At 34.3% G+C, this 21,744-nt stretch overlaps 2 protein-coding genes across 4 annotated transcripts; one reads left to right on the top strand and one right to left on the bottom strand.

Moving 5' to 3' along the window:
* Positions 1-8,813: 8,813 nt before the first annotated feature.
* LOC122600420 (exopolygalacturonase) lies at positions 8,814-10,956 on the bottom strand. The gene is given in 6 exon segments (XM_043773165.1): positions 8,814-9,132; positions 9,225-9,453; positions 9,769-10,058; positions 10,160-10,339; positions 10,543-10,683; positions 10,807-10,956. Coding segments are annotated over 6 exon segments (1,227 nt in total). The 3' UTR covers positions 8,814-8,895.
* Positions 10,957-13,089: 2,133 nt separating this feature from the next.
* Positions 13,090-17,979, top strand: LOC122598299 (pentatricopeptide repeat-containing protein At2g03880, mitochondrial). Of its 3 annotated transcripts, none has more exons than XM_043770900.1 (5): positions 13,090-15,037; positions 15,234-15,325; positions 16,012-16,157; positions 16,610-16,670; positions 17,429-17,979. In XM_043770900.1, the coding sequence occupies exon 1, from the start codon at positions 13,099-13,101 to the stop codon at positions 15,019-15,021; it is 1,923 nt and encodes a 640-aa protein (XP_043626835.1). In that variant the 5' UTR covers positions 13,090-13,098; the 3' UTR covers positions 15,022-15,037; positions 15,234-15,325; positions 16,012-16,157; positions 16,610-16,670; positions 17,429-17,979. The 3 variants fall into 3 exon arrangements, with proteins under 3 accessions (XP_043626835.1, XP_043626828.1, XP_043626843.1); XM_043770893.1 differs by having other exon boundaries at positions 17,425-17,979; XM_043770908.1 differs by lacking the exon at positions 15,234-15,325 and having other exon boundaries at positions 17,425-17,979.
* Positions 17,980-21,744: the final 3,765 nt, after the last annotated feature.

Here is a 21,744-nt window from a genome sequence, read left to right as displayed (position 1 = left end):
CTCGAGAACAGGAAGAATACTAGTTGTCTTGTGGAAGTGCCAAATTAAGTAAAATACTTAAAATTAAATCAATAAAAGGTTTAATGAATAAATACAGACATGTTTACATACGTTAGAAAGCTATTAAAAAGTTACGTTTAAATATGACGACAAAATGAATTAACGAGTCTCGGGTTTTGTGGATTGGTCGAGTCAAACGAGTTTTAGTGAGGTCAAAAGGGAAGTCAAAATCGGTCAAGGGGTGGAAGGGTGAACAAAACCCTAACCCTAACTCCCCTCCCCCCCTCATTTCTCTTAAAAACCTTCACACATTTCCTCTCTTCTCTCTTCCCTCATAGCCGTCCCCCTTTCCCTCTTTTCCCTCTCTCTTTTTGGCAGCCACGAGCCATACGAACCACAAGCCACACGAACCACGAACCAACACCACGAACCATGCGAACCACACCACGAACCACCATCAACCATCATCAAATCTTCATCCCTTCCTTCTTTTTCTTTTAGATTTGAGTAAGTTATGTTGGATCTTTGTTTATTCATCTTCAAATCTCGAATTTCTTTACATATATATATATTTCCGGCTATGTTTTTTATATAAACATTTAGATCCGAAAATGTCACATATATCTATATATAAATCGGTTTTCTTCTTCTTCCTTCTTTCAAAAATCGTTTTGTATATATATATGTATATATATAGGTCCGAAAATTTTTATTTATGTACATATATAAATCGGTGGTGATTATACATAAAGATATATATCCGAAATATTGTTATAATCCGAAAATATGTGTTGTTTTGGTTGTTTTCGGTTAGATCCAAATTGTATTAGTGATTTTGTTCTTGGGATTGATTTTCGTTCAGTCAAACGGCCGGTCAACTGCCGGTCAACGCCGGTCAAACCGGCCGGGAAATGTGTTTGGGTTGGTCAACTGAGTCAAACTGGTTGGAATGTATATTTTGAGTTTAGAAGTCGATTTGAATTGCTTTTGGCGTTTAGATCTTGATTTTTTTGGTTCGGTCAACCGTCGGTCAAATTGTTGGTCAAACTTAGTCAACGACGGCTTAATGATGAAGATTAGGGTTTGGCATTGTTTTGGTTATTTAATCAAAAATTTAAAGTGTTTGAACAAATCAAATTGTATTTCAATTAATTGATCTATAATTAAAAATTAAATCTTCACATTTTATAATAATGAAATTAATATGGATATATATATATATATAAATGTGTTAAAAGACTAATTTAAGTAGATATATATATATATAATAGTTATATCGACATGGACATATGTATATATATATAAGGATTAAAATTCTAATATGGGCATATGATTAAATATATATATTAAAAAGATTTTATAAAGACTATGTAAATTATACATTTGTATAATAATAAATCAATGACTCATCAGACTTAACATATTTTATGATGACATTTCATACGAATACTTGACGAGATATAAACATAAGACGTGACGTTATTATTGGACAATTTATAAGGACAATAAGACTATTATATATATTAAGACATTGACGAGTCATAATGGCATTTCCTAAGACACTAGTATAGGACATACACAAGTACAATTAAATCCAAGTTTTTACTGGGTGACTTGTGGACAATGTAGGACTTTCGGATAATTAGTGTACGTGCTTTAGGTGTATTTGACTACTCGTATTCTTGTTCGTTCATCTAGGATAATTGTGCTTGTGCTGCTTTCAGGTGAGTTTCGCAGCCCCTCTTTTTACAAGTTTTAGGGTGGAAAGTATACTTATTTTCAAACAATTTTGTCGATTTCTGTTTTATGTTCAATATTGAGCCTGTGCGTATAGAGTTACTTGTGCCATTTGATGTGCTTTGATCTTGTTGTATGTGTGTGATTATGTATTTGTTTGTTGTGCTTGGACGTACTTATTGTATGAGTTGAAACTTGAGACTTTGGACTAAGGCAGGTACCGTAAGGCCGGACTTTGAGACATCGAGACATTTGGATTTATTATGGCGTAACTCTGCTCGTTATATATTGAATTATTACTTGTTTAGACTTTAAAGAATCGACAAAAGACTTATATTCTTTGACTAGACTTTTACATAAAACCTACGAACTCACCAACCTTTGTGTTGACACGTTTTAGTATACTTTTTAGGTGCACAGGTTAATCAGGGATAAAGACTGCTATGCTAGGCTGGACTTCGGAGATTAGTGCTCTTTATTTATTGTCAGACTTTAAGGCTACATGCCTTGGATTATTTCTTTATGGTCTTGTTTGTAATAAGCTATTTTAGCACTGTTAAGACTTTGAACTCATGTTTTTGGGAATATATTTATTATATTCTATTTCATTTAGCAGTATCTATGTAATTCCATGTCGTGCTGTACTTTTCATGACACCTCATGTTTCCGCCAACGGTGGGGTGTTACAAAGAATATTGGGCAGAAGAATCTACCATTAAAACTATACTCGCAAAAAAATACATGTGAACTAACATAACTAATTAGAATTTCTTTACAATCCAAAGTAGTATTATATAGATGTTACAACAGTTACGAACACAAATGGCTACTCATGCTATGACCCTTCATTCATATACATCACATATGTCACAACACTTATGTGAAAACAGGTCTAAGCTAGATGTTGATACTTTTGTTGGGTGAGAGGCTTTTACAAACCAAGCTAGAAGAACCAAAGAGACTACCCAGGTAGCGTGGAAATGTCCTACAAATTGAAGAGAAGTCGTTAAAAACACGTCACATAGAGCTATGTTCTTGTTCCTAGTGAAAACTAACACGACTCAACCTGGAAGCTCTAAATCTCTAATGACCATAAAAACAAAAGCCCAAAAATGGTTCTGTTATTACGTCTTTTAAACTCTACATATAAAAGTTCATATAAATTAGAGCCATAACAACCAGAATGAGAAACTAAAACCGTAGCTTTTGTAAACATTAAACCTTTTACTATTTATATTTACATAAATGCAAATTAATAGGATATGTTTATGGGTCAACACATACCAACCAATTTCAATATATATTCGCGAAGTAGAAAAACCTCTCGCAACAATATTTACATATGGTTTCATCACCTTGAAAAATCAAATGTAATTTAAACAAAAATAAGCCTCAAAGTTGTATCGGGGATCATTGGGTTAGCTTAATGAAACTGATTATCTAATTATCACAACTTGTGATAAGTTTTAGATGTGTGGACAAAAAAATTCAGCTTAAGAGTTATGGGTCAAATAACCAGTTGCATATATGTTGCACCAAAACTGAATACAGATATTGAAAAAAATAACCAATTTACCGATTCTAAATAGAATGTCTCTTACCATCTTTCACAAGTCTCTCTTTATATAATTATATTAGTTCCTTAAATAATCAAAATTTGTCAAACTATTACATATTTACTGATGCTTACAAAAGAAACATATAGTAAGGATGTTATACCAAAGCCAACATATTTGTGTATAAAGAAACTCCTTCATTCCACATTACCATTCATAAAAGATAATCTAAGTTATTCTTAAATCCTACTATCTCAAATAATAAAATAAAAAGTACATGAGTATTTGCCACAAAATCTTGTCTAACAATATCATCGTGAAGCACAATGCGTTTGTGGCAATTGTAGTAGCCATGAATCATTGGACATATTCCTTCTTTCATGGGAAAAAATTGAGTTGAAGCTTGACATGACCAAATGGAAAGGAAAAAAAATAATTTAAATTATTAGTAGACCTAAAAAATAAATGTAAGATGGATCAACAAATCAAATTTCAAGAAATAACAAAACCTAAAACAAATAATACCTCAAATAATAGGTATCGACATCAATCCAACCAAATTTCCATACATCTGCATATAACAAACATTTGATTCAAGGGGCAAATAGAATCACAAAAACCTAGAAGATGAAACAATATTGGAATCCGCTAAAGGAATCAAGAAAACAAATATATATATATATAATACTAAATAAATATAAAAAAATCAAAAGTCTCATTCTTGAATATGAACAAAAGACGAAGGGGTGTAACAAAAAGGAATCCTGATTTTCAAATGTTTAAGAATAAGCAATTTGGGCTTAACTTTAACAAAAAAAATCCTGATTTTCAAATGTTTAAGAATAAACAATTTGGGCTTAACTTTTTCCTTCAAGGATTAATAAACAAAGACAACTTGAAGATGCAAGCATGTAACAAATCAATTCATCTTCTAAATTCATATTCAACCTTTCGATGTGTATTTGCGTGTGTTGAGAGAAAAAAAAAAGAGGTTAGGTTAAGTTATAACCTAGTGAAACCCATTCGGGTTATTTAGGATCCGTGTACAATCTAAATAAATAATTAAATATATTGTTAAATATTGTCAAAAACATATTATAATGCCACCTATGATAAATCTTAGGTGACAAAATTTTAACATAGGTATAATTTGAAGAGACCTTTAAAAGGCTAGGTTAACTATTGTTTTAATAATTATATAGATATGGTTTTGATATAGAACCTAGAGTAATGATGGATAGAATAAATTTGTGGCTTTCCTACCTAACACACACACACACACACACAAAATAACTTGCATCATATTTCATCTTCCATCTCAATATCTGTATATTATGTCTATACATATTTTATACTAGAATGTCAAAGTAAACATCTTCATACCAAAAACAAATGTATCTTTACAAAGATTCGGAAACGGGTATACATGTATATATATTTTTTAAGTTTTTATTGTAAAAATGATTATTCATGAACACAAACTAATATGTGAATGTATTCTAGGTGATACATTTCTCCATGATGCTTTTTCCAATACAAAAATCTTCCACGATGTGCTATGGGAAGTTAAGGGGAATGTATGAAAAACTTGAAACTATATGGAAAATTCTACTTATAACTCATAAGTATGCTAATAATGAATTTTTTTTCTTGTAGTTAATGAAACCAGAAGAAGTTAATGTAAATATAAGTATTGGGCTGGGTTCGCTCGAGATGTAACAAGAAAGGGCGAAAAAGGCAACAACATCTACACAGCAAGATTTTCAAACATGTTATTATTTAATTTGAAGGTGTCAATAAAGTTGACACCCGTTTGAAAATCTAGCTGTGCAAATGTTGAGTTTTTTCAACTTTTCTTGTCGCATCTCGAGTGAACCCAACCCACTACTTATATCAACGTTAACTTCTTCTAGTTTCACCAACTACAAGAAAAAAAATTCCATTATTAGCATACTTATAAGTTATAAGTAGAACTTTTTATACAATTTCAAGTTTTTCATACATTCTCCTCAACTTTCCATAACACATTGTCGAAGATTTTTGTTTTGGAAAAAGCATTAGAAAGAAATATATCACCTAATTGGAAAAAGCATTAGAGAGAAATATATCACCTAAAATACATTCACATATTAGTTTGTGTTCATGAATTAACATTTTTACAATAAAAACTTAAAATATATATCTATATACCCGTTTTCGAATATTTGTAGACATACATTTTTTTTTGGTATAAAGATGTTTACTTTGACACTCTCGTAAAAGAAATGTATAGATATAATATATAGAGAGTGAGATGGAAGATGAAATATGAGGCAAGTTATTGTGTATGTGTGTGTGTTAGGTAGGAGTTATATAAGATGTTTACTACGGGTAATACAAATGTCTAGAGAGAGGGAATGAAGATGAAGTTATTTTGTGTATTAGGTGGGAACATAGTCTGCAATTTTTTAGATGTGTTTGGTCTTTATTGACCATTTCTTTACTTCTTTCTTGTTATTGATTTTTTTAATTTTACTCTTTGTTTTATGTGTTATATATTATATCATGTATAATTCTGTCCATCTTAATGAAAGAAGTAAATGACCGGTTCTCTTTTCCTACCCTTTTCTTGGACCAAATAGACAATTATGCATTTCTTTTTTTTTTATCTGCAGTTCAAGGAAACCAAGAAATAAGTATATTTTTACATTACTCTTTCTGTTTCATCAAGACTACAATCGATAGGCAACACGTTCCTGTTTCTCAACACGAACTAAAGAGACCGAAAACCTTTTAAGCAGGTCATATACAATTTCCATTGATTTAATCAATGGTAAGCTATATCAGTCAGAGAGTAATAATCTATAATGTGTCATAGGAAGTAACAATCGTCAGCATTTTCATCGACACTTCTAAGAATAAAGTAGCATTTTCATCGTCAATAAATTCCATTGATTTAAGTGTGGAGAATATTATTATTGTCGTATGACACATTGTCGAGCTACTGGAGATCAAATCCAGCAACTTATCTATCATATAACTCTGTTTTCTTCTTTGTTATTGGTATGTTGAAATTATGAGAATATTCCAATATATTTATACGGCCTCATATCTATGAACCTTTAGGGTCGCACGCGGAGAATGGGGAGGGCTTAGTTGAACTTCATATTTATAACAAAAGAACCATTAGAAATGATAATAACTAGAAGTTTCTAAAAATAATCTTTGGAAAGTTTCCAAAAATAGCTTTGGAAATGTCGAGCCGGTCGGAAACGCGAGTTGGGTCGAAAGCGGGATCGGACATCAAGCACCATCGGTGAACCCATGAGGTCCCACATATGTCGGCCACGAAACAAGGAGAAAAAGAAAAAGGGATGTTTCCTTGTCCCACATTGATTGGGAGAAGGAAACTTAAGGGTTTTCTATTGAGGCATGGATCGAAACCCTTTTTCCATTCAATCCTCTGTTCTTTCTCTTGAAGTATGGATCGAAATTCCTCTCCCTTTGGAGAAGAATCTTGAGCTAGCTTTTCTAGTTATTTTTATATTTGGTGGGTATTTTGTTATAACATAAAAGTTATAGCTAGCACTTAGCTAAGTGTCAAAGATCCGTTCGTGTGTAAGAGTCTTTAGAGGAGTTCCTACACTTGGGCTCTAGTACGTGACGAAGTTCTCGTCTTCGGGTTTTTACAAAGAGGTTAGGTTTCTTTCTTTGTTTATTTATTTATTAATTAGCGGGTTACATTGCATGCATGATAGATGGTTTTAAGAAATTACTTAGTTAATTGTTTTATTAACTTATTCCGCATATAATTAGTTAGGTTAATTAATTATTGCATAAGTGAATTAAACTAAATTAATTTACTTACTTAATTAATTAATTGTAACTAATTAAGGATGTTCATGTTTTATTAAAAGATTTTTAATTAAATGTTTTTTTTTTAAATTCGGGATTGGAATTCGACCTCTTTTTCACAAAGGAAGTCGAATCCAACCTACATGAATAATTAGGTTTTCAAATTTAGCAACCTTTTTAACGGAAGTTGAGTTCGACTAGGATTAATTAAAATGAATTTGAATTATTTGAAGTCCTTTCAAATTATAAACATCCATTTCCGATACAAAGAGTTGTATAGTTAATAAAATCCCAACATACACATCAATTGGTACGAGAGCATCGACCTGTGGTTTTGTTAAACAATGGGATCAAGGACGATTGTTGATGTTGACGCTCAGCAATACTATGCATCTACCTAGACTTGGTTGGATATAACGTACGCTCGGATAAATCATTCTCGAGCAGCCACTGCGAGATTACAGTTGGCCAGTCAACAATTTCAATCGAGGATTCATACAAGGCTGGATAACCTGGAATTGACTTTGGGTGGGTTACAACAAGAAGAAGCTGAGGTCTGGGCGTCATTACACCCGTCTTTGATTCCAGCAACTCAGCCGCATGTTTTTTCAATTACTGCTACCTTGCCAGCTCTGTCTCTAGTTGTTGAGCCTGAGCCACGTGTTTCAGTTTCTTTAAAGGTGATTCCTGTGTTTTGTGAGGTGGACGCTAGCAATGATGGCTGTGGGGATGCAGGTCTAGAAACTGATTTTCACCAATTTCAAGCTGATAAAGATGCTCGGTTTCAAGAATTAGATGGAGGGTTCAACTCTGGGCTACCGGAATCAAAGGAAGCAGACTCTAAAGAGCATAAGAAAGTTGTTTCTAAAAGAAGCAAGGAGCCTGATCATACAAAGTTGGAAGACTTCAGCAAGCAGCCAGAGAAGATGGTAGATGAGCCTTTCATGCGGGTTCAATCTGACTATGTTGTTGCTCGGGTGGGATTCGTTTCACATCAACAGACTACCGTCACGTATGAGTTAAAATTCGACACAAGAAGTGATGCTATTTTAGATGTCCATTGAAACTTGTCGCGGTTCATAGTTTGCGCCATTCCTCTGATCCACAACGGGCAGCATTACACATCAAAATATGGGATCCCGGAATTACTATTGACAGGTCTTCCCATTAACACCTTGAGGACAAGGTGTTTTTGGGGACGGGAGTAATGATATGGACCAGAAGTCCAAGGGTGTTAAGTGTCGATTTATAATTACTGTCTTGTTATTCTTGGAAGTTGCTTGTTCTCTAAGATTAGGTGAAGTGTCTACAAATAAGGCTGCCAGCCATTAGGGTTAAGTGTAGAGAATATTATCATTGTCGTATGAGACATTGTGGAGCTACTGGAGCTCATCCAGCAACTTATCTATCATATAGCTTTGTTTTCTTCTTTGTTATTGGTCTGATATACATCACAACCTCTCTTCCTTCTTCATTTAATAAAGTAGGCATAAATTCCAGTTTATTATCAGTTTTAGCATAATCTTGCCCTACTATCTTAGCATAATTCATTTTGTTATCAATCTTTTGCTTTATTGTCCTCAGTGCAATCTACATGTTTGGTGCGGTACTCCATTTTCTATCCTCACAATTTTCCGTGAATGGATACTCAAATTATTGAAGAAAATGTTCGACTCAAACAGCATATGTTTTTTTGAAAAATGTACATCAATACTCAAATGAAATGGAAACAAGCTATTACTCAACAGGTAATTAGCAGAGATGTATGTCAGTTAAGTTGACATGGTGGAGGGAGCTGAGTGCCAATGTATTTGACTTGAACATGTTTACATAACGACGTGGCACGTTTATGTAGATGTCTGGCCGTTTCCAAATGCACATCCTGCATGTATACATTCTGGCATGGCATCCCTTTGCTGCACTCTAGTGTCACTGCTACGGCTGAAGATGATGTCCCTCTTATGTTCTTGAAATATATGTCGCTTAGCTTTACTCTAGATGGTGCCTGCATATATCAACATTCATATATTATCGAAAAATGTCAATATTTTGTCACACAAGTTCTGTAAGTTATGTAATGGGTGATTATATAATTACCAAGGAAGTACAAGAATGTGAGGGACAATAGGTCTGATCAATTATGATGGGATTTGTAACGTTGTCCATTAAAATGTTTTCAAATGTCATGTTTTTAGCTGCGCTTCGGCCTGTAGAGTTTGGCCATGTTTTGATCCTTATCCCATTCATGGTTCCTTTCATGATACAATCTCTCACCACAAGCCCGCTTACATCTTCTTCATTTGGATATTTTCCCAAGCTTCCAACACTGTTTACCATAAAACCATTTCCTTATCAGCTCAAAATGCCCGAAACAATCTGGTAAAAAATGGCTATAAACAATGCAGGTTGGATATACTAATGGGTGGCAAAACGGGTGGGTTGGGCAGGTTGGATAACAGGTTAAGACGCCTGGTGGATACACTAATGCATTTTACATTTGTAAAACTTTCTTTATAGAATTAAAACTCGTTAATCATATTTACAAAAAACTCTAGAATAAAAGAATTTATGAATTGTGCGAGTTTTAAAAAGATTTTGTACAACTTTTGACACCCAAGTAAACATGAATATAACAGGGTACCTGATGCCATGACCAGGGCCACAAGTGATGCTTGTGATAGCTACATGAGAATTCCCTTGTCCAACAGAAATGCAATCGTCACCGGTACCAATGAATGAGCTTGAGAAGTAGACAGAAGAGCTGCGCTCAATATGGATACCATCTGTATTTGGACTGGTTTCTGGGGCCGAGATGTTAAGATGACTGCCTTTAAAGTTTCTGCAGCCTACAAGAGCTATATGAAAGAACTTGCTATTCAAGGATGTGATGCCTCGTATCGTAGTTTTATTCATACCCACAAACTTCAAGTTCTGAAAAATCAAACCCATTAATTATTACTTACTATATCATCAAACCATTATCTAACGAAATTTGACAAATATATAGATGTAGTAAGTTATAGTAAATCGACCATTGGAAGTAGATGGCAATTTGGGTTAACAGAGCAGTTGTTGAAGGGCCAGGCGGCGAGACCTTGACCATCTAAAGTTCCCCCTCCTCTCAAAATGAGCCCCTTCATCCATCTAAATTCCAGCCAACCGCCACCATTGTGTTTGTATCTGGAAAGATCAGTGGTAGCCTTCAAGTAACCCTGCCCATTTCCATATCACAAATCTCAGCCTTAGACGTCGGAATATTGACCCACTATTCAAACAGGTCCAATGAAATAATCAAATAGCTTAAATAAGAAACGACCTGCCAACCCATTTGACTAATTACCCAACCCGCCCATCTGGCCACCATTTGTAAAAAATAGAAAAAAAAAAAAAAAACTGACAAAGGTTAGTGACTTGCCTTGATGTTAAGAACTAAGGAAGACGAATACCGGCAGGGACCAGAGAATCGGATAGGACCGATTAGATATACCCCTTATGGTACAACAATCATGGGTTTACCTGTGTAGTTACATGCCTTTTGCCATGCTGCCTTAAAAGCCTAATCAGTTTTTAGAAGAAAAAGAAACAGTCAACATATTTAAATAGATCAATGTCTGAGTACAAAAATACAAGAGTAAACAAAATGAAACAAGATACACACATAAACAAACATGCAACATACATAAGTGTCATCAGTAACACCATCAGCAGACGCACCAAAGCTCTTTACGTCGAAAATGTGATGAGCTCCCGATTTCAATGTTGCTCCTGCTACTAAAATCAGAGTCATAGAGAGTAACAACATGAGTTCAAGTTTAACCAAAATCACCATTTTCTTTGTATATCTTATAAGTCAGTCTTTGAGATCACAAAACTTGTCACAATATTTCAATTTGATTAAGAGGGCGGTCTTTTTGAAGAAACTGTATAGTAACTTCCTAACCCCACTCTCCACAACCCATGCTAAGGTGGTTATTTCTATTTTATTTTTTGGTTTGGTTCGATTTTAAGTTTTTAACACAATTTTTTAATGTGACAAAGATGACCAAAGGTTCGTTTGGTTTATTGTTAAAAATCATTATAGGCGTAGGTTTTACATAATGTTTGATTCTTTTATAGTTAATATGTACACAACAATTTTAGCCATGTACTACAAAGTACAAAAAGCATGATATTTTTTACAACATATAAGTAAAACATACATTAACGAATATTTTATGAACATTTTGCTACGTGGTTATGGTTAGGCATATCTTCCTTTTTTTTTTTTTTTTTTTTTTTTTAACGTTTGTGTCATGGGATGGCTAGCCGTTACATTTATTCGGGCAGACAGTCACTAGCGACCGATCCACGAAGTCAGGGACTACAGAGGAGGGAAAATCCACCAATTTAACCGCTACAGAAGGCACGACGTTACATTGGAGGTAAAACCTCGCCTGCTCAGACTCGACCCCTGATCTCCTAGGATCCAAGTATCATTGCAGAACTTCGGAATGCCGCTGGGGTTTAAACCCATTGGCCATATCTTGATTAGATTAGATTAGATTAAATTAGATTAAAAACCTATAGTTAATGAACATTTAAGGTTGCATGTTCACTAGAAATACTACAATGAAACCCCGTACGTGTATTACACGAGATATATTAAACGACCATTACATAAAAAAACGAATCTTGTCTTTGAGAAAAAGGTGAATTAGCAAGTGTCATGATTAAATCAATAGGCTATTAATTTTAAAAATAATATAAAAAAAAAGATAGTTACAAAAAATTTTAAAAAAAAACAAATTATATAAGTCTAGAGGTTCAAATAATAAAATAGAAACAGAAAGGACAAAAAAGCAAAAAAAAAACAAAGGGAGGACCAAAATGTAAAAACTTTACTATTAAATAGAAACTTTAAAAAAAAAAAAAAAGGTGCGTGACCTCCACCCCTCAAGGCATGGAGAACAACCACTGAACCAAATCCATTTTATGGTTAATAATTGCTAATTCTTTTATTTATCTTCAATGTACAGATAAAGACAAAAAAACCACTATTTACATCCTATTCTTTATTAGAGTCATTTTCCTTTCTGTAATTATATGCATAATGATATGACTACACTAATATTATAGATATTTAATCAAATTAGTTATAACTTCGTAAACTATAGTATTTATCATTTCTCATGCATAATTTGAAAAGCATTTATCATGCTTTACCAAACATTTATATCTATTTGGAGTTAAAAACATTTTTTTAAACAGGAAGTTACAAGTCACTAACCCATCTAATCTCACATGTCAACTTGAGCCTTTCATGTTAATCTCTTCCCTCATTTATGTGTTAAATAAAGAGAGACTTCGTATCGTGAGGAAAGGGTAAAAAGAACCCTATCGAGGATTGAAAATTTGAGTACAAGACGCGAAGACCACTCATATAAAAAAAAAACCCATTAAGAAAAAACCTTCTGACCCAATATGAAATTTTTAAAATTTTTCAATCATATGTAAGATTTAAACTGAAGTCCCTTCGTTAACAAAAGAATAATGATATAGTCTACTAATTGATCCTTTTATTTATATTCTTAATCACAAGATCAAACACATGAAAAAACAAAAAGGGTGATAATGAAAAGTATTAGGTATATCACATGTCAAAATTGTTTATGGTCTTAAAAATATTATTAGACCAACATATTAAGAAAATCAATCATTTTAGTTATCAAAGTTATTGAATACCTTGTCTCAATCCACTTCATAGTGGAGAGTTAAATCCCAAATTACACCAAATGTCAATATACCAAAAAAATATCGAGACCGTTAACGAGTATGTGACCCGACCCGAGCCACTTGTTTGGCTCCCTTATAAATAAGAACTGCATTCAAATTTCTGTTAATTAACCCATCTTTTGCAATCATATATATACACACTACGCCAATTCATATTAAAATACATTATAATTCTTTTTACATAATTGTGTATCCATAAATGAAATCAATCTCCATTTATAAACACAAATCACTTGCTGTTACATTACAATCTTTTTTCCAAATTCATCATAAAACCCATCCAACTTTCTCTCAATCACACTCTCCCAATACAGTACTTGATGAATTTACGGCCTCCTGCTATCGAAAAGATCTGTCATCGGCCATTAAAGCTTTAAACTTTATGCAAGAGAATCACATTTGGGCTGATTCTGTAACGTATTCTGAGCTCGTTAAGTGCTGTTTGGCTCGTGGGGCGATTCGGGAAGCTAAATTGGTTCAGAAACATGTTTTTTCAAATGGGTATGAGCCGAAAACTTTCTTGGTTAATATTTTTATTAATATGTATGTTAAGTTTAATATGTTGGATGATGCCCGGAAACTGTTTGATGAAATGCCTGAGAGAAATGTGGTTTCTTGGACAACCATGATTGCGGGTTTTGCTAATGCTGTTTTGGAAGATGAGGCCATGAGGTTTTTGGTTCTTATGGTTAGAGATGGTGTTAGTCCGAATACGTTTACTTATTCTTCGGTTTTGAAAGCTTGTAGTGGGTTATTTAGTCTTAGGCAGATTCATTGTGGGATCAGTAAAGCGGGTTTGGATTCGCATGTTTTTGTTAGGAGTGCGCTTATTGATAATTATTCTAAGTGGGGTGAACTGCAGAATGCATTGGTGGTTTTTGATGAGAAGGATACGAGGGATTTGATTGTTTGGAACTCGGTAATTGGTGCCTTTGCTCAGAATAGCGATGGAGATGAAGCATTGAGCCTTTTTAAACGGATGAAGAGATGTGGGCTTATGGCAGATCAGGCGACGTTGACTAGTGTCTTGAGAGCTTGCACTGGGCTGTCCTTGTTAGAACTGGGAAGACAAGTACATGTTCACGTGTTGAAATATGACCGGGATTTGATTCTCAGCAATGCTCTTCTTGATATGTACTGCAAGTGTGGTAGCATGGAGGATGCTAGGTTTGAGTTTTCTAGGATGGTGGACAAGGATGTGATCTCTTGGAGCACCATGATTATAGGTCTTGCGCAAAACGGTTTCAGTCATGATGCTTTAGAGACGTTTCAGATTATGAAACGTTCGGGCACCAAACCCAACTACATTACACTACTCGGGGTGTTGTTTGCCTGTAGCCATGCAGGATTGGTAGACAAGGGGAGATTGTATTTTCAATCAATGGAAAAGTTTTATGGTATTAAACCCGGAAGAGAGCACTATGGTTGCATGGTTGACCTACTTGGAAGGGCCGGGAATCTAGACGAGGCAGTTGATTTGATACACAGCATGGGATCTGATCCAGATGTGGTGACATGGAGAACTTTGCTTGGGGCATGCAAAATTCACGATAACAGAGATCTAGCTGCATATGCTGCTAAGAGGGTGCTAGACCTTGAACCTGACGATGCAGGAACGTATGTCTTACTATCAAATGTTTATGCAAAGACTCGCAGGTGGGAAGACGCTGATCAAGTGAGGAAGACCATGAAGAGAACTAATATCAAAAAAGAACCAGGGTGTAGCTGGATCGAAGTAAATAAACAGATTCATGCCTTCATGTTAAGAGATAATTCACATCCAGAGATCGATGAGATCATACGGCAACTGAACCATTATGCTCAGAGATTAAAGGAAGCGGGTTATGTTCCAAATACAGATTGTGTCTTGCACGATGTTGAAGGGGAACAAATGGAAGATCCACTCTTGCACCACAGTGAAAAGCTGGCAATTGTGTATGGCCTAATGGCTTTAACAAAAGGAAAGACCATCAGGATCAAGAAAAACCTTAGAATATGTGAAGACTGCCATCAGTTTGCTAAACTTTTGGCAAATATGGAGAATCGCTACATAGTTATCAGAGATCCAATACGTTACCATCACTTTCAAGGAGGGGTTTGCTCCTGTGGAGATTACTGGTAGCAACAGAAGCATACAGGTACTTTTCCTTATCTTTTGAAAGCCATTACAGCTTAATGACATACATATTACCATCAATTTAGGAAACAGAAACCAATTTTTTGGCTTGGAGTTGGAGTGTAAGTACCCATGACAATATTGCACCCATCCTGTTTCTATCAGGTTGCTTTTTAGAAGGATAATGTTGCATAATTGCATCTTGATAACTTTTCCAGGTTTAGTGAAATCCAGTGGGCTAGTTTTGCGTTTAAAATTGTATGGCTGCACTTCAGTAGATAGTAATCCTTCATAAGCTGACTATCCCCAGGTTACAACTTCACATGTTACTGACTTGTATCTCTTATTTCTTGTGCAATTGTGTTGTTTAAACTTTAAACTTTATAGACAAATCTCAACAGTAAGGGTGTATCAATAACATCCGTTTGCTCCCCTTAAAAAGCTAAACTCCCTCAGTGCTACCATAGTTGCATCACCTTGTCTCTTTTTTGGTTGTCGTAAGACGGGAGTACAACCTTTTTTTCCTGATTGTCAGCCGGAACCCAAATATCATATACCTTTGTTATATGTGTTTTTTTTTAATTATGAACAGGGAGTTAGTAGTTAGCATTCGAGGCACCACAGTGACATCCAATTGGACAATATGTGGAGGATGAAACCCAAGACTCTCGAACCCCCCCCCCTTCTCTCTAAATATTTCACTCCTACAAATGTAGGATGTGAGATTCAAATCCTGGTGGAATCCTCTAAGGTCTAAGACCTTACCAATGGGCTACCAACCCATTGGCTGTTATATGTTTTGCCTCACTCTAATTCATAGCTAATCCATGGTATTTAACTCTCTTATCTCACTGTTCATATATGGTAAGAACGTTTGTTTTTGAAAGATTCTAGTGCGAAAAAGCTGGGTTGACCACAAAGTTCTTTTATTTGTGTTTTAATCATGTTTTAGATGTATGTTTCATGTTTTCACACCATGTTTCTTTTTGGTAACAGATCTCATCATGTTCTTCAGGCTCCTTTCCTTGGCTTTTCCAGCTTATTGCTTGATATTGGTTGTTCAACTAGGGAGTTTCCGAAGTGTACGCAATCATTCATCTGCAGATTGGCAGTTTTAATTGCTTTTTCTCGGGGAAACCAAGGTAAATAGTTTGGTTATTTCTTTCAAATTGTTCCTATTTGGAGTGAAAAAGCATAGTTGAGGAAGATAAAGCTTTAAGCCTTAGTCCTTGAGCAAAATTTAAATCTGATTATTTCTAGTGATTGCGATGTGAGGTAAAGTCAGCTACTTTGGAGTTTGGATGGTCAAAAATTTCACTAAAGAACTAGGTGTCTTGTTTTTTACTCATATAGTAATCAATTTCCTTATTTCTCTAGTTTAAATGTACCTTCAAAATCCATAATCCAAATGTTTATTCTTTCTTAGGGTTTTTTTTTTTTGTGCATAAATATAATTATGATACAAGAGCTTCTATCTAGATTTAGAAGGCTCTCTCTTGTGTGATATTTCAGATCCCACAACATGTCAACATTTTGTTTTTCCTACATCTGCACCATCTCCACTTCTAATGAAAAGTCATTCTCTTTTCTGCAGGGAGATTTTTACATAAATATTTGCTAATTACAATTCTCATCATTCTCAATCATTCGATAAGGTATATATATCTCCTGGTAGCTAATTCATTTATAGCATATGCTACAAGAAGTTTTTTTCCCACAGTCCATAGATAAGTTTAGGGACCAGAAATTTGTATTCCCAGGCTCATTTTTGGACCCTGTTTGGTTGATTGGAATCGTAGTTGGAATGAAATGGTTTGTTCTAATGGAATAAAAATAAAACTATTCGTTTTTAGTTTTGGAATGGAATGATTAATTCCATTGGGAATCTCATTCCTTTGAAAACTCAATTTCTTTCATCCCATCACTCCCCCCTTTTGTTTTTCATTCCAATCCTACTTGAAACTAGAATTCCCATTATTCCCTTGTAATCCCATTAAATTAAACTTCAACAAACGCAGGGTCAATTGTCATTTGTATGTATTTCATTCCATTCATCCATCTATATTCATATATACCAAAAATTATGCATTAACATTTAATTCCAATATGGCTACCAAACATGATTATGGAATGGTAATAACTCATTCAGTTAGCATGTTCATTCCATTACCTCGTCCATTCTTTTCATCGTTATTCCATTCTATCACTGCATTTCCAGTTAAAGCATACAACTACTATACCTTAGTGCTCATATTTTTGTTCAAATAGCATATTAAGAAAGAAGAAACATCATTTCAAGTTTAAGCAGTAGAATAGATAATAAGTTTGGAGCATCTGAATTAATATCTATGATTGACCTTATATTGACCAGGATGGTTGATCTAATCATTAGTGATGTCGTTGTTTTAGCTAGATCCAGGGAGTTGTTTAAGCAGTAGAATAGATTTCTGTCATGTCAAGCTTAATCAAGTGACAAGACCCATATCATGTATGGTCTGTATATGCATATGGAAAACACTACTCAGGACACTGCACTTCTTGTCCCTCCACATTATGCTAGAGCATGGGTGCTCTTGCTGATGCAGTATTCAGATGTGTAAGATCTTACAGGAGTTGGATGGCATTGGGATTTGGGACATTGGGTGCTGATAAGGGTCTTTTTTCTCAAGATGCTTGGGTGCGATTGGTAATCTGTGTACATAGAATAGTTGTCTTCTTCAAGTCATGCCAGCCAGCCATTAGTTTCATGTGGTAGTGGTCAATTTGCAGACACCGAAATGTTGTCTTCAGTCATGCCAGCCAGCCAAGTAGTTACCAGGTGTTCCACATTGTTTTGTCATCTTTTATTTGGTTGTGCAAGTGTTGTAACTCTTAATTTTTCATGGTCCATTTGGATCATTAGTCACTGTATTACTATGATACCATAAAGAACTGGGACTAAGACATGATGTTTTTGCCGGTTTATATACGTTCTTTTTCATGGGATGGTGGAATATGGTTGTGTATCAACGTTTTGTGTGGAGAGAATAAAGTGTATTGATATTACGGAAATAGCATGTTGATAGAAATAATTTGTAATTTTAGAGAGAAATGAATTCACAATTCACAATCAAAATCTGTATTACTCCCATTACAATTCGGGTATCTATATACACTATATAAATCCCTACTTGGGTTATTCTAAAACTATCCTATGTGGCATGCTTTAGGAAGAATTATTACAACTAAAATCCTATGTGTCATGTGTATATCAAATTTGCTCAAACAGTTAAGGTATAATGACGGTTATAACTCGGCATGCTTTTCCCCTCTCTATAACCATAACCGTATGGGGCAGTTGTAACTATTTACTTTGGTGTCTATGAAAACCAACCCATCACTTACATATATAGCACACACAACAAATCAAATTCCGATCATGATGATACAAGAACTTCACAACTCTTCTCTCTCCCCTCTCTCTCTTTCTTAGTCTCTCGTGTGTCCCCTGTTTTCTTCTTAAAAACGATGTCTTCTCATAACTATGGATTCAATTGTGAATTTATCGAAGGTATGAAAATCGAATGAGTTTTTGCAGAATGATGATTCCAAGGTACCTTTCTTTTCCTATAATTATTTTTTATGATTATCGAAAACAAATTGATTTGATGTTGATAAATATATATTTTTTAAATTTGTTTTCTTTCAAAATTATATCATCAGCATTCAAATTTTGAGACAAAGGAACAAATTTTTACCCCAACTGCCTAATTTTGCCCGAAAACTTTTGCAGACTTACTACACTCGCAAGAACGGATGTTTTTATGACATTAACAAGGCAACTTGGTAGATTTTTTGCCCGAAAACTTTTGCAGACTTACTACACTCGCAAGAACGGATGTTTTTACAACATTAACGGGGCAACTTGGTAGATTTTTTGCCCGAAAACTTTTGCAGACTTACTACACTTGCAAAAACGGATGTTTTTATGACATTAACGGGGCAACTTGGTAGATTTTATAATTTTTTTTGTTCGATTATTGCTTTGACATATATTTAGGCCTGATATTGTTATTATAGATTGATTTCTATTGGATTATAAGAATTTTTTGTTTTTTATTTTTAGATTTATCATAGATTTATCAATTCCTAGCAATAAAACGTGGCTCATGAACTGTGACTCAACTACCTTTGAAGTGTGAACAAATTCTGATTTTAGAAGGTTATAATAGTAGGTCAATTACTCTATCTTACTATACTCTATCCTACAGGTGGCAATTCAAAAATCATATGAGAAAAAACAGGATAGAAAACTAATCCATTTGTGGGGAATTACATATAAACACTGGATAGAAAATTTCTGACATGATTAAGGCTAAAATGGGTTTTTTTTTATCTGAGCACCAGAAAGTGACTGGCACAGGGCTGATGGATACTGATTTATAAGCATATAAGTAGTTCAAACTTTGATGAATATCTTCCACAAGAATTTGGCCTAGCGGTATTAGGTGTTGCCCATCAACAAGGGGTTATGGTTCATTATATTCATAATTTGGTTTCTACATGTATATTACTATGGTTATAATCTTTTTGCAGTCAATTTTCAAGCCTCAAAAGCTGATTCGTGGGGTATTTTTGTATGTTTCCCCTAGGTATTTGAACCTTTTCTTTGTTCTATTGATTTTTGGTTATTTAATTATTCGTTAACATGCTTCTTGTAATGCAGTTTTCAGATCTATGACCTCTTGGAAACACATAGGCTGGCTAGAAACAGGTTATGGACATTTGATGATGACCCCTCTTCGTTCCCACCTGATGCTGCCAATAAAGTTTTCATCAATTTAATTCTTCGGCCTACTGACAAGGATATGAAAATTGGCGTCATAGGTACATCTCATAAATTTATCCAATTCACAATCATATTTGGGTTGGTTTAATCCAAATACTAAATTAGCTTTTGTTATTTGTTTAGCTTTGAATATCGGTTGTGGATTACTTTGAGGCGTGGAGGAGACTTGATGTTGGCTTCTTGAATCAGTAATACCTGATCACAGAAGTAATACCTGATCACAGAAGTTACTGGTAGTAATCTATTCAGTAACACACTAACACAAAATGATTGTAAACCAAATAATATGAATGATACTCAAAGGTAGTTAAAATTCAACATATTACAAAAAGTTTTGATGAAGCCCGTCAAAGCAAAGAAAACTAGATATGTACCGACAAAAGTTCCATTTTTTCTAGAAAAACGGAATAATAGATTAATGGAGTATGTCAGTATCTATTGTGCTTTACATACACGACGGTATGTTTTAGTTTTTTTATAGTTTTGAGCAAAAGGCTTGATTCTTCTGGACAAGTGGTAATACCATTCTTGCTTGCTTGATGCCTTGATGTGGTCATTGCTAATGTACTTTATGGTTATGCTTAGTTTTTTCATAGTACCATTGATTAATCATATCAAGTAAAGGCCTATTCATGATTTAGCGGGATAAGTTATACACTTAAACTCCTTTAATATACATGCGGTGAAGTTCTGGTGGAAGGATTGGAAATACTGGATTATCTTGAGATTGCCAAATAGGGAAAATTTTTACAGTCAAAGGAATTCATTAACATTTGAATTGAAAGTAATCTTGGTCATCATTTCCTTAACGTCAATTTTCATAACTTAGTCATGGTTAAAGGTTAACTGGTGTTATGTTCTAGCAGGTTGACTAGATTTATCTTAGCACACCAACCAAAATTGCAATTATGGATCATGAAAAGAAATGAACCTTTCCCATCCAGGAAGAGGGACTTCCAGAAGCTGCACCTTTCCTTAGTTCCTTATACTTTATATTTGTCTAGCTCTTTGAGTCAAACTAGGTGGTTTGCTTGACTTTATTTTGTCTGCAAACGCTAACATTTTTGGGTCATGTAGTGGTATGGAATCTATTACTTTAATTTCTCGTGAGGGATCGAGAGGAAGGCAAGAACTTTTAATGGTCAACAAGCAGCTTGACTCTTAAGAAAGCTGTCTAGAATGACTTAAGAAGTATCGGTTGATGGCACGTGTTATGTATAGGTATGTTACACAATCCAACTACTTTTAACTTTTAAGGTGACCTCTCATAGTAAGAATTATTTGGGCTGTTTTAACCCAAGTGTAGGGTTTTTTTTTGTGTTGTTTTCAAAACATTTGTCCCAACTCTTGAGTCGGTGTAGAACCCACAACTTTTGAGTTTTTTGTTTCCAGAATATACACACACACATTTGCCTCATTTGGAATCAACTCGATATGCATGGTTGAAGATGTTGGACAAACAAAATGAGACTGGCTAATTGAGAAATGTAATCTAGATTATTTTGTTGGGAGTTTTACAATACTTTAATATACTTGTGTTTTGTCATGTACACTATAATAGAAATGAAACAATCAGAAAAATTCTAAATTGGTTTTGTTTTTAATTTCTTATCAATATATGAATATATGATAAGCATCATGATATCAACTGTTGCTATTGCGATGGGCTGCATTTAGGTACATATATTATGATAGTGTTTATTTTTAATATGTGATTACAATTATTCAATTGGTTGGGTAAGCATCTTAGGTAAACTTTTAGACTCTATTGGGATATATTTTCACTGCTTCAATAAGACTTTATCAATGATAGTTTGTCAAATAGATAGGGTTGACTGTAGTGTATGGTGTTTAATGCAATTTAATATGTGATTAGCAAGGTTAAATATGGCATGGTTCTT

Source organism: Erigeron canadensis, chromosome 1 (assembly GCF_010389155.1).
Source record: "Erigeron canadensis isolate Cc75 chromosome 1, C_canadensis_v1, whole genome shotgun sequence".
Taxonomy (NCBI): Eukaryota; Viridiplantae; Streptophyta; class Magnoliopsida; order Asterales; family Asteraceae; genus Erigeron; species Erigeron canadensis.
This window is presented reverse-complemented; position numbering and strand designations above follow the sequence as displayed.